This window comes from Styela clava, chromosome 14, assembly GCF_964204865.1.
Source record: "Styela clava chromosome 14, kaStyClav1.hap1.2, whole genome shotgun sequence".
NCBI lineage: Eukaryota > Metazoa > Chordata > Ascidiacea > Stolidobranchia > Styelidae > Styela > Styela clava.
In genome coordinates this window covers 7,354,949-7,376,855 of record NC_135263.1, presented here as the reverse complement: position 1 = coordinate 7,376,855, position 21,907 = coordinate 7,354,949, and the positions used below count along the sequence as shown (strand labels likewise).

The 21,907-nt window shown below is 35.9% G+C and overlaps 2 protein-coding genes across 4 annotated transcripts in view; one reads left to right on the top strand and one right to left on the bottom strand.

Annotated features, from left to right (window-relative positions):
• Positions 1-292: 292 nt before the first annotated feature.
• On the top strand, positions 293-5,363 carry LOC120340967 (gonadotropin-releasing hormone receptor-like). Its single transcript, XM_039409370.2, has 8 exons — positions 293-437; positions 673-859; positions 1,450-1,556; positions 2,266-2,388; positions 2,646-2,853; positions 3,015-3,193; positions 3,306-3,442; positions 4,175-5,363. Exons 1-8 carry the CDS (start codon positions 300-302, stop codon positions 4,368-4,370), a joined length of 1,275 nt encoding a protein of 424 aa, XP_039265304.1. The 5' UTR covers positions 293-299; the 3' UTR covers positions 4,371-5,363.
• Positions 5,364-13,499: 8,136 nt separating this feature from the next.
• Positions 13,500-21,907, bottom strand: part of LOC120340348 (gonadotropin-releasing hormone receptor-like) — a 31,005-nt gene continuing 22,597 nt past the window's right edge. The window contains exons 5-9 of one of the 3 annotated variants that reach the window (XM_039408586.2): positions 20,715-20,925; positions 20,058-20,221; positions 19,626-19,768; positions 16,928-17,179; positions 13,500-15,186 (exon numbers count right to left, since the gene is read on the bottom strand). In XM_039408586.2, coding sequence (XP_039264520.2) covers positions 14,778-15,186; positions 16,928-17,179; positions 19,626-19,768; positions 20,058-20,221; positions 20,715-20,925 — 1,179 coding nt within the window. In that variant the 3' untranslated portion in view covers positions 13,500-14,777. Of the gene's footprint in view, positions 15,187-16,899; positions 17,180-19,625; positions 19,769-20,057; positions 20,222-20,714; positions 20,926-21,907 lie in introns of all 3 variants that reach the window. The other 2 variants (XM_039408588.2, XM_039408587.2) reach the window with 2 other exon arrangements.

Sequence of the window (21,907 nt, the reverse complement as noted above, 5' to 3'; positions counted from 1 at the left end):
AATTAAAATGTATCTCAACAATCATTGACCACCCTACTTGATGTAAATGTAACAGTACAACAGTACTATAATAGAGTTATTGCTGTCTAAAATAAAAATGTGTTGCATTAAGAGAAAGCTATGATTTACAAATAGTACAAAAAATGTTTGCAAAATGGATTATGCTCAAGTTGATACGATTAAAATCTTTAAAAAGGAGGTTGAAATGGATATCCTTGTTGGCTGAAAAATATGTTATCGATGAAATTTAAAACTTTTCTGTTAAAAATAATGAAAAAAAATATTTTTTTAGTGTAATTATGACTTCTATACCGTATGTAGAACGAATAGTAGAGTTTTCTTCAAAAAATATTGAAATCAACACGACTACCAACAGTACGAATTTTACTCTACCGGCACAAAATATAACGTGTGCTCCATATGATGTCTTGGTCGAGGTAAAGCATTTGTTTTTTATGGCAGTCGAATGTCTCAAATTAATTTTGCTAGACCGAATTTATTGCGAATGTTTTACAGTTTGGTTCAAGCATTATACACCACCCTACTGTGCGTAATAAAGTGGCCGCTTAAATCCGCCGAATTGACGTGATATCAATTTGTGATAAATTATAAATGAAAACATGATTTGAAGTAATAATATTTAACGATAAATTCATCATTTTTGTATTGCAGACATGGCTTCTTTTTGACGTTCATCAGCTAGCCCGTGTCCTGATAACCTGGTCTCTATTTGTTTTGAGTGCAACAGGAAACGTATTTGTTATATACTCACTTCGTTTGATGAAAAGGCAACATCATTTTTTCATGTTTCATCTAGCATTAGCAGATCTTGCTTATGCGTGCTTTGTGTTGCCAACTGGTAAGGTCGGTTCCATAGGTTCCATAATATGCACTAACATGGGGGCGATATTGCGTAGATGATTGCTCATTCAAGCAAGTTCACAGGCCACACATCCCTCATTCCAAAAAATCAAGTTACCACTAAATCTCCATAATCCTAAGAGAGGAGAAGGGGGTTTACGCTTAACAGCCTGCATTAGTATTTCGTGAAATAAAGCAGTAACTTCTCTAAAATGCCATGTCTTGATTTTTTGTATGGTAAATTATTCAAAATATGAGTGACTTTAAAATATATTTTGGAAACAGCTTTGTTTTAAAACTGACGCCTTTGTTATTTCTTGTCAAATGAATGGATATTCACTTTGCCAAATCGGGAAGCAAAATGACGTTAGTTGTTCAGTGATTTGAAGTTTTTGTCTATAACAAAAGCGTTTCTGAAAAATCAGCCCACTGCTCATATAAAAATGCACTTTTGAATCTAAATTGTTTATTTTTTCATCGACTATGTTTTCAATATTGAATAGAGTGTCAGCCAAGCGAATTTAGCTCGCACCTCAACCTGAACGGAATTTGGAATATAGTTGAGTTAAATCTCTTTTTGTTTTGTAGATGCGATATGGAACACAACAATGCAATGGTATTCCGGTGACGCTGTTTGTAAACTAGTTCAAATGTTGAAACAGTTCGGAATGTATTCCAGTTCATTTATGGTCGTGGTAAGCCACATGATTATGTCCAGTTTTTACTTTTATCTGAACGCATCTGTCTCAAATTACAAGTATTTCGGCAAATGCGAGTGTAGTTGCTGATTCCGCACCTGATTGGGCAGCATTTTTTAGGAACAAAGGTGACTAGTTTGTCAAATTGATCAATGTAAACAAATTGATATTTGTTCAGCGCAAAAATGAGTAGAATATACATGCTTGAATTCTCTTAAATATTTTAGTTTTCGTGAAATTACGCAGATTGCCACTGTATAATATATTCTCCATATTGACTAATTTCCTGAAGTGTACTGCAAATAAGCAGTCAAATTCATCAACATCAAAATAGTTCAGAATCAAGGCAGGATATGATATATGTTTTAAATATATCGCCGTCAATGAAGTTTTGTGATATATTCAACATCCTTGGCCCATGGCTTCAGACATAGTAAGCAATTTTCTTATACCTTACGCTGGTGGAGATCAACCAGCTCGTTGTCTTTTTGTAAAAATACGTTGCCAGCGTGAAACATTTTTGCTACTCTACTGCTCCTCCTCGCGGTTATCCAAAAATGACCGAACTGAATCCCCGAGTAAGTGTCATGGTGAATAAACAGTTCTATTTGTAATCTGACTTATATTCTGAATATATATATATATATATACAAATTTATTTACCCATTCTACTACACTTTAACGCAACGCGTTTTATATTTTTCAGGTAATCGGAGTTGACAGAGTAAGAACAGTGTTGTATCCCATTGCAGCAAGTAAAACAGAACATCTTGGAGTTGTGATGGTCAGCGTTGCATGGGCAGCCAGTGCCGTGTGTACGATACCAGCGGTAAATGAATAAAGCCACTTTTAATGTTAATGGAATATTACTCTTGTTGACTAACGCACAAGTTGTATAAGATATAGACAGAAAATTGTGAAAAATTTTATTGAAAACCATATGTGCAAAACGGAGGAAAATTAGATCCAAATAATGAAGTTAAAACATCTATTCCATTCTTATTCTTAAACTCAGTGTCTGGTTTTTATTCAAATAATACAAAACTTTTTTCATCTAATAATACCATTTATAATTCTTGTGAACAGGGAATTGTGTTCTCAATTCTTCGAATCCCAACCTGTGAAGGAGTTTTTATAACTCAATGTGTTGACAATGAGATTGTGCCGAAGCAATATCTCAACTCATATCATTTCTTCTCAATGTTGGCGAGTTTTTTACTCCCATTCTTTTCAACTATCGTTTCCTATTCACTAATTGTTTGTGAGATTTCAAAAATGAAAAAAAGAGATAGACGTGAGTATTTTATATTAGAATTTTGTGCCATCTTTGTGAGAGCCCAACATGTTTGTTTCCATTGTGCCCTTTTTGTATTCCTTGAAGCGCGCTGAATTTTAATATACTAATATCTTTCAAATATCAACATCAAAATCTTCTCGTATTATCATGTTTTTCAGAGTTGATGGGTCGTCGAAACAGCGTTAACAGTGAATCGATACAAAAAGCTATCAACAGGACAATATTAATGAGAACTTTGATTACTTTAACATTTTTATTATGTTGGGGACCGTACTATGCTAAAGGAATAGTCGATTGGTTTATCAGAGATATATCTATGCCTGAACCTGGTGGAACAGTAAGTTGTATGATTGAAATATATATATAATATACATTCCTATGATAAATATTAAAAAGTCATTGCCCTGACTTTTTTACGCCTCATGTTAAAAACAATTTATTTGTTACAGGTATATAAGGTTTCCTATATACTCATGTACTTCAACTGTTTTTTACATCCTATTGTATTTGGTGTTTTCTTGAAAGAAGTTCGAAAGAATTTTCAGTCGTGTTTCAAATGCTTTTTCAGGCGGAAGGATAATCCCAGGTAAAAGAAATAAAAGTCTCATTTGTCGCGTTCTATTTACTAAATATAGTAGCTCATTCAACAGTTAATAGGACGAATCATATTTACTAACATACTACGGTGGTTCACTTGTGTGATTTTGAGCCATGAAGAATATGAAAAGAACATCGATGAGAGTTTTGTTTCGTGCTTGCATATTACTTGCCTCAAAAATGTCCCAGTTGTCCCAGATTAATAACATCGCTATACAGAATGCGATGTGTTTTGCGTGAATAGAATTCATGCTATGTTCTGGCGTAGAATATATATAAAACTTTAGCATAAAGTTAAGATTTATTCAATTAAGAGAAGCGGGACAGTTAAAATCCAATTGCGGGTCAATAGGGACACGACATTTCAGAAGATACACTGTACATATTCATATTTCCATTGTGGGATTCATGTGTAACAGAGGGTCCATTACAATAGAATGAACATATAAGCATATCAGTAACACAACAACAAATACGAAGCAAATTTTCTTCCCCAAGAACGAGTATATATATATTCCACCCTGGGAAGGAACTTCTCCACGACTGGGAAACGTGGCAATAAGGCATGATCCGTTGGAAGGAAACCTATAGCACAATCTAAAAGATATATAGGCTATATATGTTGTGTGTGTGAATTTTCCGTACGTGCTCTGTTATTAAACTGTTATTGTTTCGTATGAAAGATTTTATGGAATTTTCAAAATACTTTTATTTTTAACAGGATTACTTTCAAGCCGGCCCCCAAACAGTCAAATGCTAGTCATCTGACTTGTTCAAGTAATCTTTTAAGTTGGAATACAAGAAAGACGAGCGCTTTATCAGTTTCTGATATGAATGAGAATCCCAGGCTAAATCTCTGGGGAAGAAACTCAGTTCCAGCGATTAAAAGCGAACTAAATAACAGGACAGATTTATGAAGTTATCTTCAATTTTGCACCATTTCTGATGCTTCGTGTTTTAACCTTTCATATTTTCAACGAGTTCCAAGTTTACGAAGAAGCCGGCCAGAAATAGTTTGTGCGGGTGGTGGACATGGAATTTTATCTCGTTAAATCTGAGCTTTGGCATATTTGTGATGGGATCATGGGGAACTGATGAGAGCCTATACCATGACCTCGAACCGACTGGCATATTAAAACAGCTTTCCAAGTACGCCTGTAGAATTTTTATTCAGTTAGAATGTTGGAAACAGATTTAAAGCTTCGCCAATTTCAGGCCAATTTCACCATAAACATTTTATATAAAAACCTTTCAGATTCATTTTTGCGCTATCTAGTACTACGCTATACTCTTGCTTTGGATGCTATCTAATTTTATATTTAAATGTGTAAATTTGTCTTGAACATTTTTGTTCTAACTGTATTGTAGTTTCATTGACTCCCGAACTTTCTATACTGGCATTTTAGTTGTTACTTTGTATTGCACCGATGCAGATTGCCATGTATAGGTGTCCATCAGAGCTCTGGTTATTCAAACGAGCTGTTGATAAGCTGCAAGTATTTTAATAATGTCAATACTTCATGAGAAATATGGAGGTTTGTGTGCTGCAAAACATAGTGAAATTCTGAAAAAACAATTCAAATATTAAACACAAGAAGTAGCGTTGTATTGTAATTACCTTGAGTCGACTCAGTATGCATTGAACTTTACTAACATTGTATTGCGCAATTTTAGATCTCGATTTCAAATATTGCTCGCGTTTTTTCTAACCCATCAAAGTTCCTCAATTCCGCCCCTAGTGGCCTTGTGTCGCCTAATTTTATATCGCTTTTTGTGTTTTACAATTTCTAATTATTTATTTCTGTAAATTGTTTAATGTTCCTTTTAGTTTTTTCATATTTTTTTTTTCAAATCAGTGTACCAATGCTTGTTTTACTGAAATTAAATCGACTAAACGCTAGTCAAACACATCTTCAGCGTCGCAGCCGTAGCATTGTTGTTATTTTGGGGGGTTTCGCCTACGTGCTAAAGCATCCCGGGGATTTTAGTTAAAATTTTAACTGCTCAAAATGGTGGTGTCGCAAAAAAGTCTCCAGCTATCTGATAGTTTACCCGTACTTCACACTCCACGTGTGCTTGTTGCGTTCACGTACCCTGCGTTGATTAGCTGCGTTTCCGCAGGAGGCGTTTGTGTTTTTATAGTTGTTGCCGATAAGACTAGACACTTTCGTATTATAACTTATCTAGATGAAGTTCTAGTTTTATTTGTCCATGCTAAGATTGCATGAAATTGTTATTATGATTATACCTATATATGTAAGGTGGAAAACGACTACCTAATGAATTAAATGGTAACGCCCGCGAAATGAAAAACCTACATGGACACTGTAAGTTACCTTCGTATGTAAAACTGGGAGTAGATTAGAAACTATGGAATTGGATATGTAAAAGTTGATCGGTAGACAGTCTTTAGTATATCTGTTAAATTTGGTCTGGGGAAGTCTTTAGTATATCTGTTAAATTTGGTCTGGGGAACTTGCTCAAACACTCGCAAAGAGCCTCATAACTAGGCGTACCACACGTCCCGGTTTAGCCGGAACAGTCCCGGTTTTGACGAGCTGTCCCGGCGTCCCGGCCGGTTGACTCAAATGTCCCGGTTTGTCAGCACGACTGTCGTGGGTAAAAAATTCATATTCATTATTATTACAATATTTTTTAACGATGGCAGCCCATTTACCACTGTTTTGCGACACACTTCGCTAGTTCAGAGAGAGAGAAATTGCTCTATTGTTATGTCACAATCGGTATATGTTTTACTATCACACTGCTATTCATTGCCAAAGTTTTGACTGCACCTCTAAATTAATTTTTTTTAGCCTGAATTTGCGTTAACTTGTAAATTTACACAGTTAGAATTTCTGATGTCCGCTGTCTGATAAGCGGATTCGCTGATTTTGCACGTTTAGCCAGAAATAAATGAAAGTCGGTGATTTGGTCTGGGGAACTTGCTCAAACACTCGCAAAGAGCCTCATAACTAGGCGTACCACACGTCCCGGTTTAGCCGGAACAGTCCCGGTTTTGACGAGCTGTCCCGGCGTCCCGGCCGGTTGACTCAAATGTCCCGGTTTGTCAGCACGACTGTCGTGGGTAAAAAATTCATATTCATTATTATTACAATTTTTTTTAACGATGGCAGCCCATTTACCACTGTTTTGCGACACACTTCGCTAGTTCAGAGAGAGAGAAATTGCTCTATTGTTATGTCACAATCGGTATATGTTTTACTATCACACTGCTATTCATTGCCAAAGTTTTGACTGCACCTCTAAATTAATTTTTTTTAGCCTGAATTTGCGTTAACTTGTAAATATACACAGTTAGAATTTCTGATGTCCGCTGTCTGATAAGCGGATTAGCTGATTTTGCACGTTTAGCCAGAAATAAATGAAAGTCGGTGATTTTTAATTGCATTGCTCCGCTGTTCTCCTCTGAACCTAATGATGATTTACTTTAAACCAGTTTCGTATCAGTAACCTTCGATGCATCAAACAGAAAAAATTTAAAGCTTGTTCCAGTTGTGGTTCGTTATTTTTTACCTGATGTTGGTGTGAAGATAAAACTATTAGAATTCAAATCTCTACCCATGGAAACCGCCAAAACTTTTACTGAATACTTGCTCTCTGTTCTCCGAAAAGTTGTTGGATTCTGTGCGAATAACTGCAACACCAACTTTGAAGGCGTAAAAAGACGAAAAACAAATAATGCTTTTTTTCAAACTAAAAGAAATATAACCGGTATAGATTGTGCGGCTCATGTAGTTCAACACTGCACTGCGATGCCCTTTCCAACATGCCGTAGATACTTTGCCTGTTTGTGTTGTTGTCAGAATGTATTATTATTTTTACATTCACACTGTCCGAGTAACAGAGCAAAAACCATTTTGCGATTTTGTTGATATTGAATATCAACGGCTATTACAGCATGGCAACACTCGGTTTCTCCCTTTATTACCTGCTTTGCAAAGGATTACGGAAATGTTTGAAAGATTGAAAAGTTATTCAAATTCTCAAGAAGGATGTTCTACCGTAGTTGTATATATTTACGGTCCTACTCTTATGCTTAAATGTTCCAACGTACTTGAAATTTGTCCTTTGCCAGCTCACCTACTTCAGCAAAATTATTTTAATTTTTGAAAAAGATAATAGTAATGCCGTAGATCAGGGGTCGGCAACCTACGGCCCCCGGGCCGGATCCGGCCCGCAGAGTATTATAATCCGGCTCGTGACGCTTCACTGAATTATAGTAACAAAACAGCCGTTTTGACAATTATATTTTTTAAACTAAATTATATTATAACCTTACAAGTATATAATTCACAATTACTCGTTTAATGTGCCTATAATTTAATTATAATTAAACAAATTGCAACAAAACGCAGAAAAGTTGATGCTAAGTGCAAATTCAATGGCGCTGAAAATATTCAAATGGAATTTTTTGAGATGCAATGAAGAAATAAATCTATATTCTATTCGAGAGATGTATTTATTACTGCTTGATTTTTATTATAAAAAGTATCATCCGTTCGGTTTCAGCTGTCTAAAAATATGTGCGGCCCGCCAATGACTCGCAACCGTTAATTTTGGCCCGCGATCGACAAAAGGTTGCCGATCCCTGCCGTAGATGTCAGATGTGAAGCTAAATTTGAAGGAAAAAGGGTAAAGTCTGATAATTCCGTCGCAATCACTTGTAATTCTGAAATCCTTGGAACGCTCTGGCGAAATCGACGTAACTCTATAATGTTTGCAATTTTTACGAGAAATGTCTATCGTAGCTGCATGATGAAGCCTACAATGCTGTCAGGCCAAACATATGAACAAATTTGAAGGGTGAAATAAACTGGACTGAAGTGATTGGTCTTCAAAATTGATAAATGATATATATGTTTGGTTGGCTAGTCAGATTTTGATAGCGATGCACTTTTCGACAAATACCGAATATTAGCATTTCGAATTTGCAGAAACTCGTAGATTTTGTTTGCCGGAACATCGGCATCTGTTGAACGGATTTTCTCCATTGTTAAATTTTTTTGATCCGAAAGAGGGTTCAGAATGCCAGAAGAATATATAAAAGCACTCGTGACCTGCAAATTTAATGGTGATGTCTCTTGTTATCAGTTTTATGAAAAAATCAGAACATGAACTTTTGAGAAGGGTTCCATCTGCGGACAATACTTTTGGTCTAAATAAATAATACTCGTACAAACTACTTTTTTTGTGTTTTTCCTAATTCAATGATCAGTAGAGATTTACAGCCGTATATACCCTTAATGACATGGTAGACGTTTCAATATTACAAAGACTGGCAATCGACCGAATGTTTGCCAAATCGCACCGTCCCGGTTTTTTGTTTCAGATTTATGGTAAGCCTACTCATAACTGAACTACATTATAGCGACGACGAGGTTTTAGAATAGATGATAGTGATTGGCACACCAGTAACAGTTCTATGTCGGCCAGTTCCTGGCGTACTCCAGTCTCATATTACATATTCAAAAGCTAGCACAGTAGTCAGACTGTCGAGATGTACCGATACCTCTTTTGCCGCCGATACCAACTAAAACGCCGATACCGATACCGATATTACAAGAAGGCCGATACTATATATTTATTACTTTAAGTGTGCAGGGCAGACGGGTTAAAAAAATAGCCCTTGAGTATTATTCATATTACACATTATTTCAGATTGAAAAAGCGACATAATACATCATAAGAAATTGATGTTTAGGATTCTGATGCGTTAATTTATATGCATTATGCACTGACGCTAGTAATCTTGCTGTTAAATTAGAAACTCATAGGCAGGGATGTCCAATTTGAATTTAAATATTGGTATCGCGGCCTTCGAATATCGTTTTTCGTGTTTATAAGAATATCGAATTTCGCCCACAGATCTTAGCGCTGTGTCCACGTTTTAATTGTAAACATTTTACATATATTTTGTTTTGTGTTTTATCGTAATCTTGCGTCGCGAAAAATATATTACTACAGTCGACATGAAAGGATTTCAATCAGCGCCGACAAGAAATACCTATAACACGTCGATGATGTTTTTGATTTTATCATTTTATAATATTTTACAAATATTATCGTATATTTCGAGACAGTCTGGGCGGCCACGGCAATAAATCTATGAGTAAATTGTGTATTAATTAAACAAATTTAAAATGAATGGAATCACAATATTTAATACCTGTGTAAAGAGATATAATTGTGCCGGACTTAGCTTACCGATATCGATGGACTAAAATACACTCGCGCTAGACGATAAACGGTCAGAATTAATAATCATGCTGAAAAATGAGTGTACTGACTTCGATTCTACTGTATGATTTGAAACTGGGAGCCTAGTTGCTTTATATCACACTTCATTTATATCACACTGAATCTCATGACTGAATGCTAATTATCAATGCCTAATTTCTATGTCCCTGGATTTTAGAAAAGTGAGTAGTATTTATGTGGGGGATTTCACAATGTATTCGGAATCTCAGTATCGAAAATATGTTTCAGAAAGTATTCAAAATAGTCAATGGTTATGACCATTCCTGCTCATAAGGTTTGCCTATCAGGGTGGTAAAATAAATGAATATTATCAAATTGATACATTGAGTTACGTCTTACGTGCGCAAGATGTTGTGCCAATGTAACTACATATTTTGTATTTTACACATTAGAAAATCCACTAATATTCGATTGATATATTTCTTCATAATTACTATTAAGAATGTCAATATAAAAATTTGGCCGCGAAAATACCCAGATTAGTTAAGCGTTTGAATGATAAATAGCTAAGAACAGGTCAGAATCCTATTCCTGTTTCTACTCGCGGGTGCATGGCTCATAGCTCACGATCACTCAATGCAAAAAATAATTTAAACATCAGTATTCCAACCTTTTTTTAAAACATTCTGGATCATATCAAAAAGGAAAATATATAGGAAATATCGGTCTTCATTTAGCTGATACCGATACATTACCGATACCAAAAATTTGGCCGATATTGCTGATACCGATATAACATATCGGTACACCACTTGGCCAGGCCCGGCAAAACAACGAATAAGAGGTCAAGCATTAAAGTATTTAAAAACATGAAAAAAGAAAATACATAACACGGACATTCTCGTCCGGGACAATTTATAGTGGACTTTCAGTATTGGCGCGTATGCTATGATTCGACAAACGTTTATTTCTGTTCCGAGTGATAATACTTTGTTATATCTTATACATGTTTCTGAACGTCTCAAGAATGATCAGTTATCAACAAAGTTTTAAAATAAAAGGATTGGATTCTCAATTCCATGTTTTATTGCAGCTTTTTTTTATAATCCATGACATGAGTCTCCGTTCCGATGAACTCCTGATGATTATAAGAAAGGTGACTAGGATTCATCCAGGGAACTTATTTGTGATATGCCCTGTACATATTGTTTTCGCTACTTGCTGGATCCTGTGCTTCAAAGATCGCGTGCTGGTTTCGCGTTTATTCCTCATCGATGGTACCATCTGAAACCAAATTCTGCGACTTGATCTCTCTTCAGAATGCGCTGTGGCGTTAGCAGAACGTAGCTCCTGCTTTCAAAAACTGTGTGTTCCAACGAATCTCGATAAATACCCCTCATTAGTCTTTTGGCAATCATTAGAAAAGTGCTTGATTTACTTATCAACACAGTAGTCATTATTGGCGACCCAAATAGAATCACGTGGTGTTTAAACTGATAAACAATAAGGCTTAGGCTTTCCTCGGAGAAGTTTTCCCGGCGATGTTTTAATAGTTACATATTATATGACATATATATATATGATATAGTACATCGGCCATAGGGTACATCATTCGTCAACTGGATATTTGAAAACTTTTTATAGAGCTTGGCACACCCACCTCCTGTACCAAGGCAGGCACCTACGGCTAATAACATTTATGTGGGGGATTTCACAATGTATTCGGAATCTCAGTATCGAAAATATGTTTCAGAAAGTATTCAAAATAGTCAATGGTTATGACCATTCCTGCTCATAAGGTTTGCCTATCAGGGTGGTAAAATAAATGAATATTATCAAATTGATACATTGAGTTACGTCTTAAGTGCGCAAGATTTTGTGCCAATGTAACTACATATTTTGTATTTTACACATTAGAAAATCCACTAATATTCGATTGATATATTTCTTCATAATTACTATTAAGAATGTCAATATAAAAATTTGGCCGCGAAAATACCCAGATTAGTTAAGCGTTTGAATGATAAATAGCTAAGAACAGGTCAGAATCCTATTCCTGTTTCTACTCGCGGGTGCATGGCTCATAGCTCACGATCACTCAATGCAAAAAATAATTTAAACATCAGTATTCCAACCTTTTTTTAAAACATTCTGTTTCATATCAAAAAGGAAAATATATAGGAAATATCGGTCTTCATTTAGCCGATACCGATACATTACCGATACCAAAAATTTGACCGATATTGCTAATACCGATATATCGGTACACCACTTGGTAAGGCCCGGCAAAACAACGAATAAGAGGTCAAGCATTAAAGTATTTAAAAACATAAAAAAAATAAATACATAACACGGACATTCTCGTCCGGGACAATTTGTAGTGGACTTTCCGTATTGGCGCGTATGCTATGATTCGACAAACGTTTATTTCTGTTCCGAGTGATAATACTTTGTTATATCTTATACATGTTTCTGAACGTCTCAAGAATGATCAGTTATCAACAAAGTTTTAAAATAAAAGGATTGGATTCTCAATTCCATGTTTTATTGCAGCTTTTTTTATAATCCATGACATGAGTCTCCGTTCCGATGAACTCCTGATGATTATAAGAAAGGTGACTAGGATTCATCCAGGGAACTTATTTGTGATATGCCCTGTACATATTGTTTTCGCTACTTGCTGGATCCTGTGCTTCAAAGATCGCGTGCTGGTTTCGCGTTTATTCCTCATCGATGGTACCATCTGAAACCAAATTCTGCGACTTGATATCTCTTCAGAATGCGCTGTGGCGTTAGCAGAACGTAGCTCCTGCTTTCAAAAACTGTGTGTTCCAACGAATCTCGATAAATACCCCTCATTAGTCTTTTGGCAATCATTAGAAAAGTGCTTGATTTACTTATCAACACAGTAGTCATTATTGGCGACCCAAATAGAATCACGTGGTGTTTAAACTGATAAACAATAAGGCTTAGGCTTTCCTCGGAGGAGTTTTCCCGGCGATGTTTTAATAGTTATATATTATATGACATATATATGATATAGTACATCGGCCATAGGGTACACCATTCGTCAACTGGATATTTGAAAACTTTTTATAGAGCTTGGCACACCTACCTCCTGTACCAAGGCAGGCACCTACGGCTAATATGATGAGATTTTTTTCCCTTATTAAATCTTTTCTCTGATTGCAAAAACAACCTCTTTGTTGATGTGCAGCGCTCCAAAATACAACCTCAAATTCTTTTCTGGCTTCCCGGTGCCAAATCTCGAGCCTACATAGTTTTTAATATTCGCCACGAACATCGAGGCACATTTTTTCCAAGAACTTCAATTATGTTGTTTCACTACCTCAGCTGTTTTCCTGATTATATTGTCGAGAACTTTTGCAAGTCCAGTGTTAATCGATATTTACCGACGTGTGATTTACCAACATAATTCTGTTTGGGGTCAGTAGCTCTTCAGTTGTCGCCGTAACTTCTATCGAGGGCGAGTCTTCGTTGCTTTTGAATGAGTGGGCGTAATCTTGCTGAAAAATTTTCTTATTGAAATGGTTCAGAATGAGAAGCTTGGAGATATCATCAGATTCGATTCAACAAGCCAAATTCTTAAATTCAGCGGCGTAACATTAATAATGAATCAAGAGCAAGAACACTAGTTTACTTTAAACTTGATCCAGCAGGAATAACATGAAGAAAGGTTGATATATATATTATAGACACAACGCTGGAAAAGGACTGTTCATGAATAGACCAGATCATAGTTGATACCAATCTATTTCTTGAAATAAGGAAAAGACCTAGGATCATACATGAGTAAGAACACGCTTGTTCGTTGAGTTTATTAAAAAAGACGCGAGAGAGGGAGAGGAAATAGTCAACATTAATATCAATAACAATATTGTTCAATGTTATAAAAATGCGTTTTTCAGGGTGTCCTTCATAAAATGACTTTCATTTTTCAACATATAGCTGAAAACTTAAACTTGAGATAATTTCAAAAGCATCATTCAAATATTGAGCTGTTCGCAATGACACTCCTACAATAAAATTAGCACCGTGAACTCAATTTTATATGACCTTTAGTCGAAAATTGGAGGAACGAAACGCATTAACACTTCGAAAGCGCCGAAACAAAGCAATTCGCTTGAATGGTCGAAAATGCTTTTGTGTACGTGCGAAAATTTCCAAATATCAATTTTGTGTTATTCGCTCGATAATAAGTCCGATTAAAAATAATTGCAATTACTTGCAAGTCTTGTTAGTGTTATTCAACACCCTTAGATGAACCATATCATCCAAACGTTATCGGAGACTTTCAGTCACAGAAAGCAAAAAGATCTCGACCATTAACTATATTATATAAAAATAATTGAAACAATATATAACATATGAAATGAATTGAAATGCCCTGAGAGAATATGGGTATTACTCGATCATGTTTGTTCAAACATGGCAAGTTTATTAATCAAGTACTGACCATAGTTGAACAAACATACTCCGATAACACCAAAATTCTATCGTGGGTGATACATAGAAAATAGTAGAATGGTACCAGTCGTAAACTTTGGAACAAAATATGAGAAAATAAGAGAAAAAATGGTAAATATAATTTGAACCGACCAATTAATTCGTTAAGAAACATTTTATTTAGAGGACAGGAACACACTCCTTGCACACTTGCAAAAGTATTAAAGTAACATAATTGTTATTCACAGTATTTAATTTGCCAAGTTTGCGAAAATTCAATAAGGGATTCTCGGATAACATAGGTTTGGACCTGGAGAGCTGCGTGACGGGGATAAGTAAAACACTTGCGCTTCGAACACGACATACTATGTTCCAATCACAACCCAAAATTAGGGCAATTTTAAACGATTTCAGTGGGTATAATACGCAAAAACAAACCGATAATCGAAAGACTTGCAATAGTGCATTCATATTCTATTTGTAACCGTTTCTTGAAAAATATTTCGCCTGGTATAAATTTAATGGACAACAGAATCATCCAACTTCTCTTCCTGCGGTCGCTTTCAGCAATATCGAACAAATATGGTAATGCTGTTTTTGTAGGCAAAATTCCTCAATAGAGATGGTGACATTTTCTAGACGTTCGTAGATTTTATAATATCATCACTGCTGTTAGTCATCTCTTTATTATTATTATTTAAAGCATTTCCGGTGGCGGGTTCTGCGGTCACTTTGACCGAACCAGGAAGCCTAAAAGATACAGTTGAAGCGCGAGGAACAATGCCGTTATTTTCCGGATTTTCCACAACTCGATCCGGATTTTGACTCGAATCTGGTGTGGATCTGTCACCACATTGTTTGTTATCATCGGAGCTATTAGCACTTATAAGTCTATCTCTTTCTCCGTTGACTGGTTTTTGCGCATTGCTATTACGTTTTACTGGTTCCCGCATATTTTTGGCAAGTGCGTATCCGTTAGTCTGTGAATAACGTTCTTTTTCGGGGGACGAAAAGCATCCGACATGGTTATCACTGTAGTTCACACTGGAAATATAAAAAACAAAAATTTAAACAATTGACAATCATTTTTTTAAATCCTAATGTGGACTAAAATCATCCCGCACAAAATGTAAATTCTGGGCTTTAGCTTTTCTGTACCAAGCAAAATATTTTTTCTGTCAATAAATTGCTTATAATATTTGCTTCTAATGAAAAAAGTATGAACAAAAACACAAAAGTAAAAGCAGCACATGCAAAGTAAATTGAAGATGTCGCAAACTTCATGTTTCCATTTAAAATTTCGCTCCGGCATGCAAGAATTTAGTGAAAAATCAGGATCAGGTACTAAGGACCATCATACACAAATAGCTGAGTATTGTGAATTTCTGCAATAAGACTATCTATTCACATTATACTTTGCAGCGAAATCGTTATATTATGTTAAGTTTACTTACGATTTTCTTTAGAAAAAGATAATTTACATATATCAGCAAGAATTTCGATTTCCGTAGTTGGAAAAAGGTATCAATTGAAAATAAATTTCGAATTTCTTTCTTAGTAAATTCGTCGGGCACCCCTAATAATGATAAATTTATGTTCGATAAATGAACAGTTGTCCTTAGGCATGACTACAAATAAATGACAGTCCATGATATATGATTTAAAATGATAATATATATATTTATTAAATATCGATCCAGCTTAGTCGGGCATATAGGGAAGCACAATTCTAAACGTATTAGTACATGCTGTTAATTAATGGGCATGCAGCAAACTAATGCATATGTGAATCTTCTAGTGACTTGCAACTAGAAATTAAAAAAGCAGAAATTATGATGCTATGCTACAAAAAAAAATGAACACGCAACACAATAGCATATTATTACGCAGCAAATGAATACATGATTGATGGAAAACCCGTGAGGCTACGAGCGACACAATAAGTTATGAACAAGCGTCAGAGTCATATTTTAAAATTTCCCGGATTCGAGTCGAAAATTTTAACCTGAATCAAAAAAGTATTGCACAAGTCAAAGTTAAAGTAATCAACTTTTTTGTATCAAGTCTGAGTGGATTTCTCCATCCGAATCCAAGAGTCAGAGTCAAAATTTCTGCCTGTTGCGGGAGAAGAAGTCGGTATTTTAGATCGCTCAAGGTATAGAAGAACTTCCCCGGCTCTACACCACATGTTTTAGCAACGTGATTTCAAGGATACATACAAGGTTTCAATCTCATTCTTCCCAATTTGCGCAACCAAAAGACGATGTTATTTCTGAAAGTTTAGCAATGCTAATTAATAGAATTGATTCCTCAAATGTGGATTTATTATGTACGAGTCGGTACTTTTATGTGAAAAGGATATTCCGAAACAGTCGATTTGATGTATAGTGCCTGTAGGTAACTTGGACTTGAACGAAAATGGTTAGAATGAATTTTGGAGGTAGGATTCATCGCAAAGCTAGTGGTTCGCTCTAAGGTTTTCGCGCAAAAAGCACGCCGGTGATTAGCGACCGAAGACTAACTAAATTTTATTCCGGTTAAAGCGACGCAGTCGCAAACTGCAAATGCCGAACGTAGCCTTTCCACCGACTATGACTTTTATAAATTGTATAGAGCCGGTATATTCAGGTGCTATACAATCTTATAAGCTATGATTATACAAAGACCTTTATTGGTCAAAGCCATGCCAAGCGAACAACGCGCATTAAACATGAGCAATAACCAAGCAGGCAATTATGTAGGCAACCACTAACTAACTTCAACGAACGAAAGAACATCTAGTTACGGGGAAATATCCTCATTGTTGTTTCTCAGAAGTGCGAGCTCTGATGAGTTAGTGTGCATCATCGTGGGTGTGTCTGATGATTCTGCGCTGCGAGAGCTGCCACCCGGATAGTAGGGACCGTATCCGGAGCTCGAACCGCCCCGAAGGCCAGTACGGGAGTAATCCTGCCCCAGGTACAAATTTGTATTGGTTGTTACACCGCTGTTGTCCATACTGTTACGACTCTGACGTCGACGGCGCAGTTCTTCAATGCTGCGAGGTAACGGGAAGGCCTTAGCAATGGCATTTATTGTCTGAGGCGACAAAAGCAAAAAATGAACAAGTCGACCGAAATAGGCAAACACTCGAATAATGCAGATGAAATTTTATAAAATTGATGTGATATGGACAGGCTATATACGGAATAACAAAAAAATGCTGAGAATAAGAAACCATTAAAACACAGTAAGTTAAACCAAACCGTTTTATTCGAAAATACTGTGCCAGAATAGAGTTAACTAATCTTGTACTTTTATCGCCCCATGACATATCGGATGAGAACATACATTAAATTCAAAAGCATAAAAATTTTCATTATCTGAGTGATTGTATATGCCGATTACAAAAGATTATGATATATTCTGGCAAATGATCTTGATTACTGTAGCTAGCTATGGTTACGATGTTAATAATAAACAGACAAAAATATATTATACCACATGGTGATAATTGCCGTGATAACTTACCGCCATAATATGGTTTAGATCATCCCAATGCTAGCATGTTTATTTGTCTTTCAAAATATGCTATTGCCTGTCCTTTAATGCAGGACTGGAAACAGTAAATAACAAGCAGCAAAAAATCTGCTTATTTAGATAGAATAAACGATATGAATGATAATGTTAATACATATGTCACCGGTATATGCTTGATAGCTAGCGCCTTTGATGATGCCATCATCATCATGGCGTCACAACATCAAATGAGGTAAGGCTAACTGCACTTGTTTGTATTCCAAAACGCAGCATCAGCTTGCAATGATATTACAAGCAAAAGCTGAAGTTAACATTAAATTCACTGCGGCTCGTTAGCAAAACTATTATCATAAACCCATTAGATAGAACTAAACAATATTAGTCAAAAAATAAATCAGCAAAGTAGAACAATTTAGATTCCAAATCAGGAAGGCAGAAAAAAAAGAGAGATTAGAGAGAAAAGTAGAGAGAGAGAGCGATAGAAAATGAGCACGTCCGCTTGGACAACGCACCGATTAATTAAAGATAAATGTTTCCACCAAGCATTGCATTATTTTTTCCCAGTAGCCATTTAGTTGTAAAAATTTGCAAGCCTTCATAGTTCTGCATGCGATAGAGCAAAAGTGTTAGTAAAGCTGAGCCTATTTGCTAAATAAGCGGCCAAATGATCAGCAAAAAAAAAAAAACTAGGAATTCGTGAAAAACATCGAAGCGCTATATTATTATAACATTGCTATACAATTTCCTTTAATGCCCCGTTTTCAAAAAGAATAAGATTTCTTGCCTCCATAGCCTTGTTTGAACTCGAGAAAAGTCTATTACAATGATTCAACACAGTCCTTAGCATTGATGTAGTGCAGTGGCTTAATAATGAGATTTGAGAAGCCACCAGCGAAAGAATTATGAATTTATTCGATGAGGTAATATTCATAAGGGTCGTAGGTGGAGAAATACTCAGTTTCAATAAAATTCGAAATTCAATCTATCGGAATCAAATGCTGTTTGACTATTAATATAATCAAAGAAACTGTAAATTTATTATTATATTCACGATTATAATTTGGCATTCTATTTAATTCAAGAGTCTTGCTGCAAACTTACACAGATATATTTTTGTAACGTTTCGTCTGACCGACGGCTAACTGACAAATAAGTTGTAAAGTTGTTATAGCTGTAAAATGCTTGTCTGAAGAAGTCTGACCTCGGCCAGACTGAACGTTATAGAAATATATTTGTGTAAGTGTGCAGCAAGACTCTTGATTTAAATAGAATAGTCATTTTCACTCTTGCTTTAGCATCCTCGCGTTATACGCATACGGATGCACATGCGCAAAGGCGTAGAGCAGGGAAAGGTAGTTAGTTTCACGTAACCCCAACTGTTAGTTACGTATAATTTGGCATATTATCGATTTTACTGTATTTGGATTATTTGAAATTGAGGTATAGTGTAATGTATGTATACTATGGGCTGTGCCAGCTCTTGGTGAAACATGTGGAATGGAATCACTACCGCAAGTTTCACTGTAATTATTCAATGACAGGTAGATTTGAGTGCTGAAATTAAATTGAAATCTAACGTGCATTGTGTGAAATGGAAAAAACTTGAAATTTGAATAAATGGGGAAACCCATGCAAAAATAAATAGAAATAAACCTTAGAACCACCAGGTTTTTTAATGTGAAGCGACATTATCGCTAACAGTATCGACAACACAAAATCCAACGCTTTTTTAAGTATCTATATGTATGTTATATAATATTGCTATAAAATGAAACTTTCATTTCAATAAAAAGAGTTTTGATACAATTTTCCTCTAGTAAGATTTATAATTTTTTTGAGCGTCCGTCTGGGAAAATATCCTTATAATGTACTTGATTCGTTACACCGTTGTGAAATTATCCCTCCAAATCACAAGTTCAATTATTTATCATAATTACGCAGAAAAACGATATTACAATACATACTCAGCTGCACTGCAGGTAAATATTTTCTCCAAATGTAGCATCGTCGTTTTAAATCGGTCACGTACGTCTTTCATCAGGAAACCGTATATGAATGGATGAATAGCAGGATGAAAGTACATCAGTAGAAACAATATTGTAGCAATCTGGAAGGTATTTTAAGAAGAATCTTCAAAAATTCAACTAAGGTGTTATGGTTGTGCGAAAATTTATCACCACTTGGCTGTGTTCCTGATCTTGTTGACTTGAAACTTTTCAAGTCTCGGGTTAACGGGTAATTACTAACGCGCGTAATTCTATTGCATCTCGTAATTTCATAATGTTTCCGTATCTCATAGCGTTTCAATGATCATCTGCAACATTTCTCTCCTGTTTTTCTTGCTTCCGAGTGAGCTTTAAAATAGATTCTCACACGCGATTTACCAAAAAATATACCTGTTTCGGCGGCTTTTTGTCTGGATTAAACCAATCGTATATTCCAATTCCGTAGTACGGTCCCCAAAATAGCAGGAAAGAGAACATGACCATTCCAGTGATCTTCAATGTCTTCTTTCTTGCTCTCATAATGCTGACTGTTGAATCTCTTCGGCCAAGTCTCTCTAAAAATTAATAGGATTCAACTTCACGAATGGAGAACGTTTGTAAGATAATCACCAATGACTGGATAGCACACTATAAGTTACTCAGTTATAAACGACCTGTAGCAGGACTTTAGAATAAGATGTACGAGAGAGCCACCAACCAAAGCCTTTTATTTTGTGAATTGTGAGAAATAAGGGTGTGGCGTGACTATGGCTAAATAACGACTTCACGGTAGTCAGGTAGCCCACGGTGTGTGTAAAGCATGAGTTTAGTTCTTAGAATTACTGAAAAAAAAATTCAGGTTTTATCTAACACGTTGCTTCTTACATATCAATGCTGGGTTGTCTAAAATCGACTTTGGAGAGAATTTTCTAAACATCCCAAAAATTACCCCACTCGAGATTTCGGTTTCATCATGATTTGAATGGTATACCAAGGGGCAAGGTCTCGATTAATGGTGAGTATGGTTGATTACTATAATGAAGCTTATCTATATAGCCGATTTCATACCTCTATCTCGTCGCATCATGTTCGAAATCTCACAGATCACCAACGAATAAAATAATAAACTGAACGTCATCGGAAAAAGAAAGCTCATGGCCATAGTGAAAAAATAATAAGGCCTAAGACTCGTTCGATTCACCAAGACGTCATCAACACACTGAGAAAGTGGAGGCATATCTGGACAATACGGGACAGACTTCACTCCGAATATTATGGCCTGCAAAATAAAAATGATCGTTAAATATGCTTTCATATTAGTACACACAAAGTATTGGTAAACCTGAAGCTCCCATATAGCATATTGTGGCGATGGTAATGTAGACCTTCTAATATTGCAGGATACGGGATGATCCAAAAAAACGAACCCAGAAATTGACTAATTACTTGTATGCAAATGGAGTAAATTAATTAATTTTGTCAACACTTGATCTTCTGATTGTGTATGATTGTACCCAAAAGTTCCAGAAATTAAAGACGTTTTGCACAAAATTCAAGTTCAACCTAGAATATCTTCCAAATGTCCTCCTCGGCGTTGGAGACAGAATTGCATTCGTTTGTGCAAAATTGTCACTCGCACGCACTGCCGTTCTAGCGATTTTCATGTTTTTACTGCAGTTGCAGCCTTGAGCTTACCAATTATTTGAGGAATGTTCTGATACACATTGTCTTTCGAATACACTAACAGATAAAAATGTGGGGGGTTCAAGTCCGATGTATGAAGTCGACGTCACTGTTGACTGCTTATCAACTTTTCCTGAAATAAATCTTTCAGTAAGTCAAGCGTGTGATTTGATGTGTGGGGAGTAGCCTCGTCGTAATGTAACCGCTGATAACTTCTACCAATCCCTCCGCGTAGCCCAAATGATGTCCAGAATTTTCTCGGCACCACCTCGTAACGTTCTGTATTCAACGTTTCAGCTCTTCGTCCTCAAACCAATACGGACCGATCATGCCATGTTTGGAAATGATTACCCATGCAGTGCACTTACTTTACTGAGTGTAACCGACACCGTCCCTGCAGATTTGTGATCGACAATTTTGCGTAACTGATGTCTGTCCCTAATGCCAAGAAAGTAATTTGAAACATATTCTAAAAAGAACATAACTTTTGTACAAGACGTCCTAGATTTCTGAAACTTTTGGGTACAATCATACACAAACAGAAGTTCAAGCGCAATCAATATTGACTACATTTTCTT

Excerpts from the sequence above, each read along its gene's own strand:
- LOC120340967 (XM_039409370.2), top strand. The coding sequence starts at position 300 with ATGACTTCTATACCGTATGTAGAACGAATAGTAGAGTTTTCTTCAAAA. Across the intron at positions 3,194-3,305 it reads TGCCTGAACCTGGTGGAACA|GTATATAAGGTTTCCTATAT; the intron begins GTAAGTTGTATG and ends TATTTGTTACAG. Across the intron at positions 3,443-4,174 it reads AGGCGGAAGGATAATCCCAG|GATTACTTTCAAGCCGGCCC; the intron begins GTAAAAGAAATA and ends TATTTTTAACAG.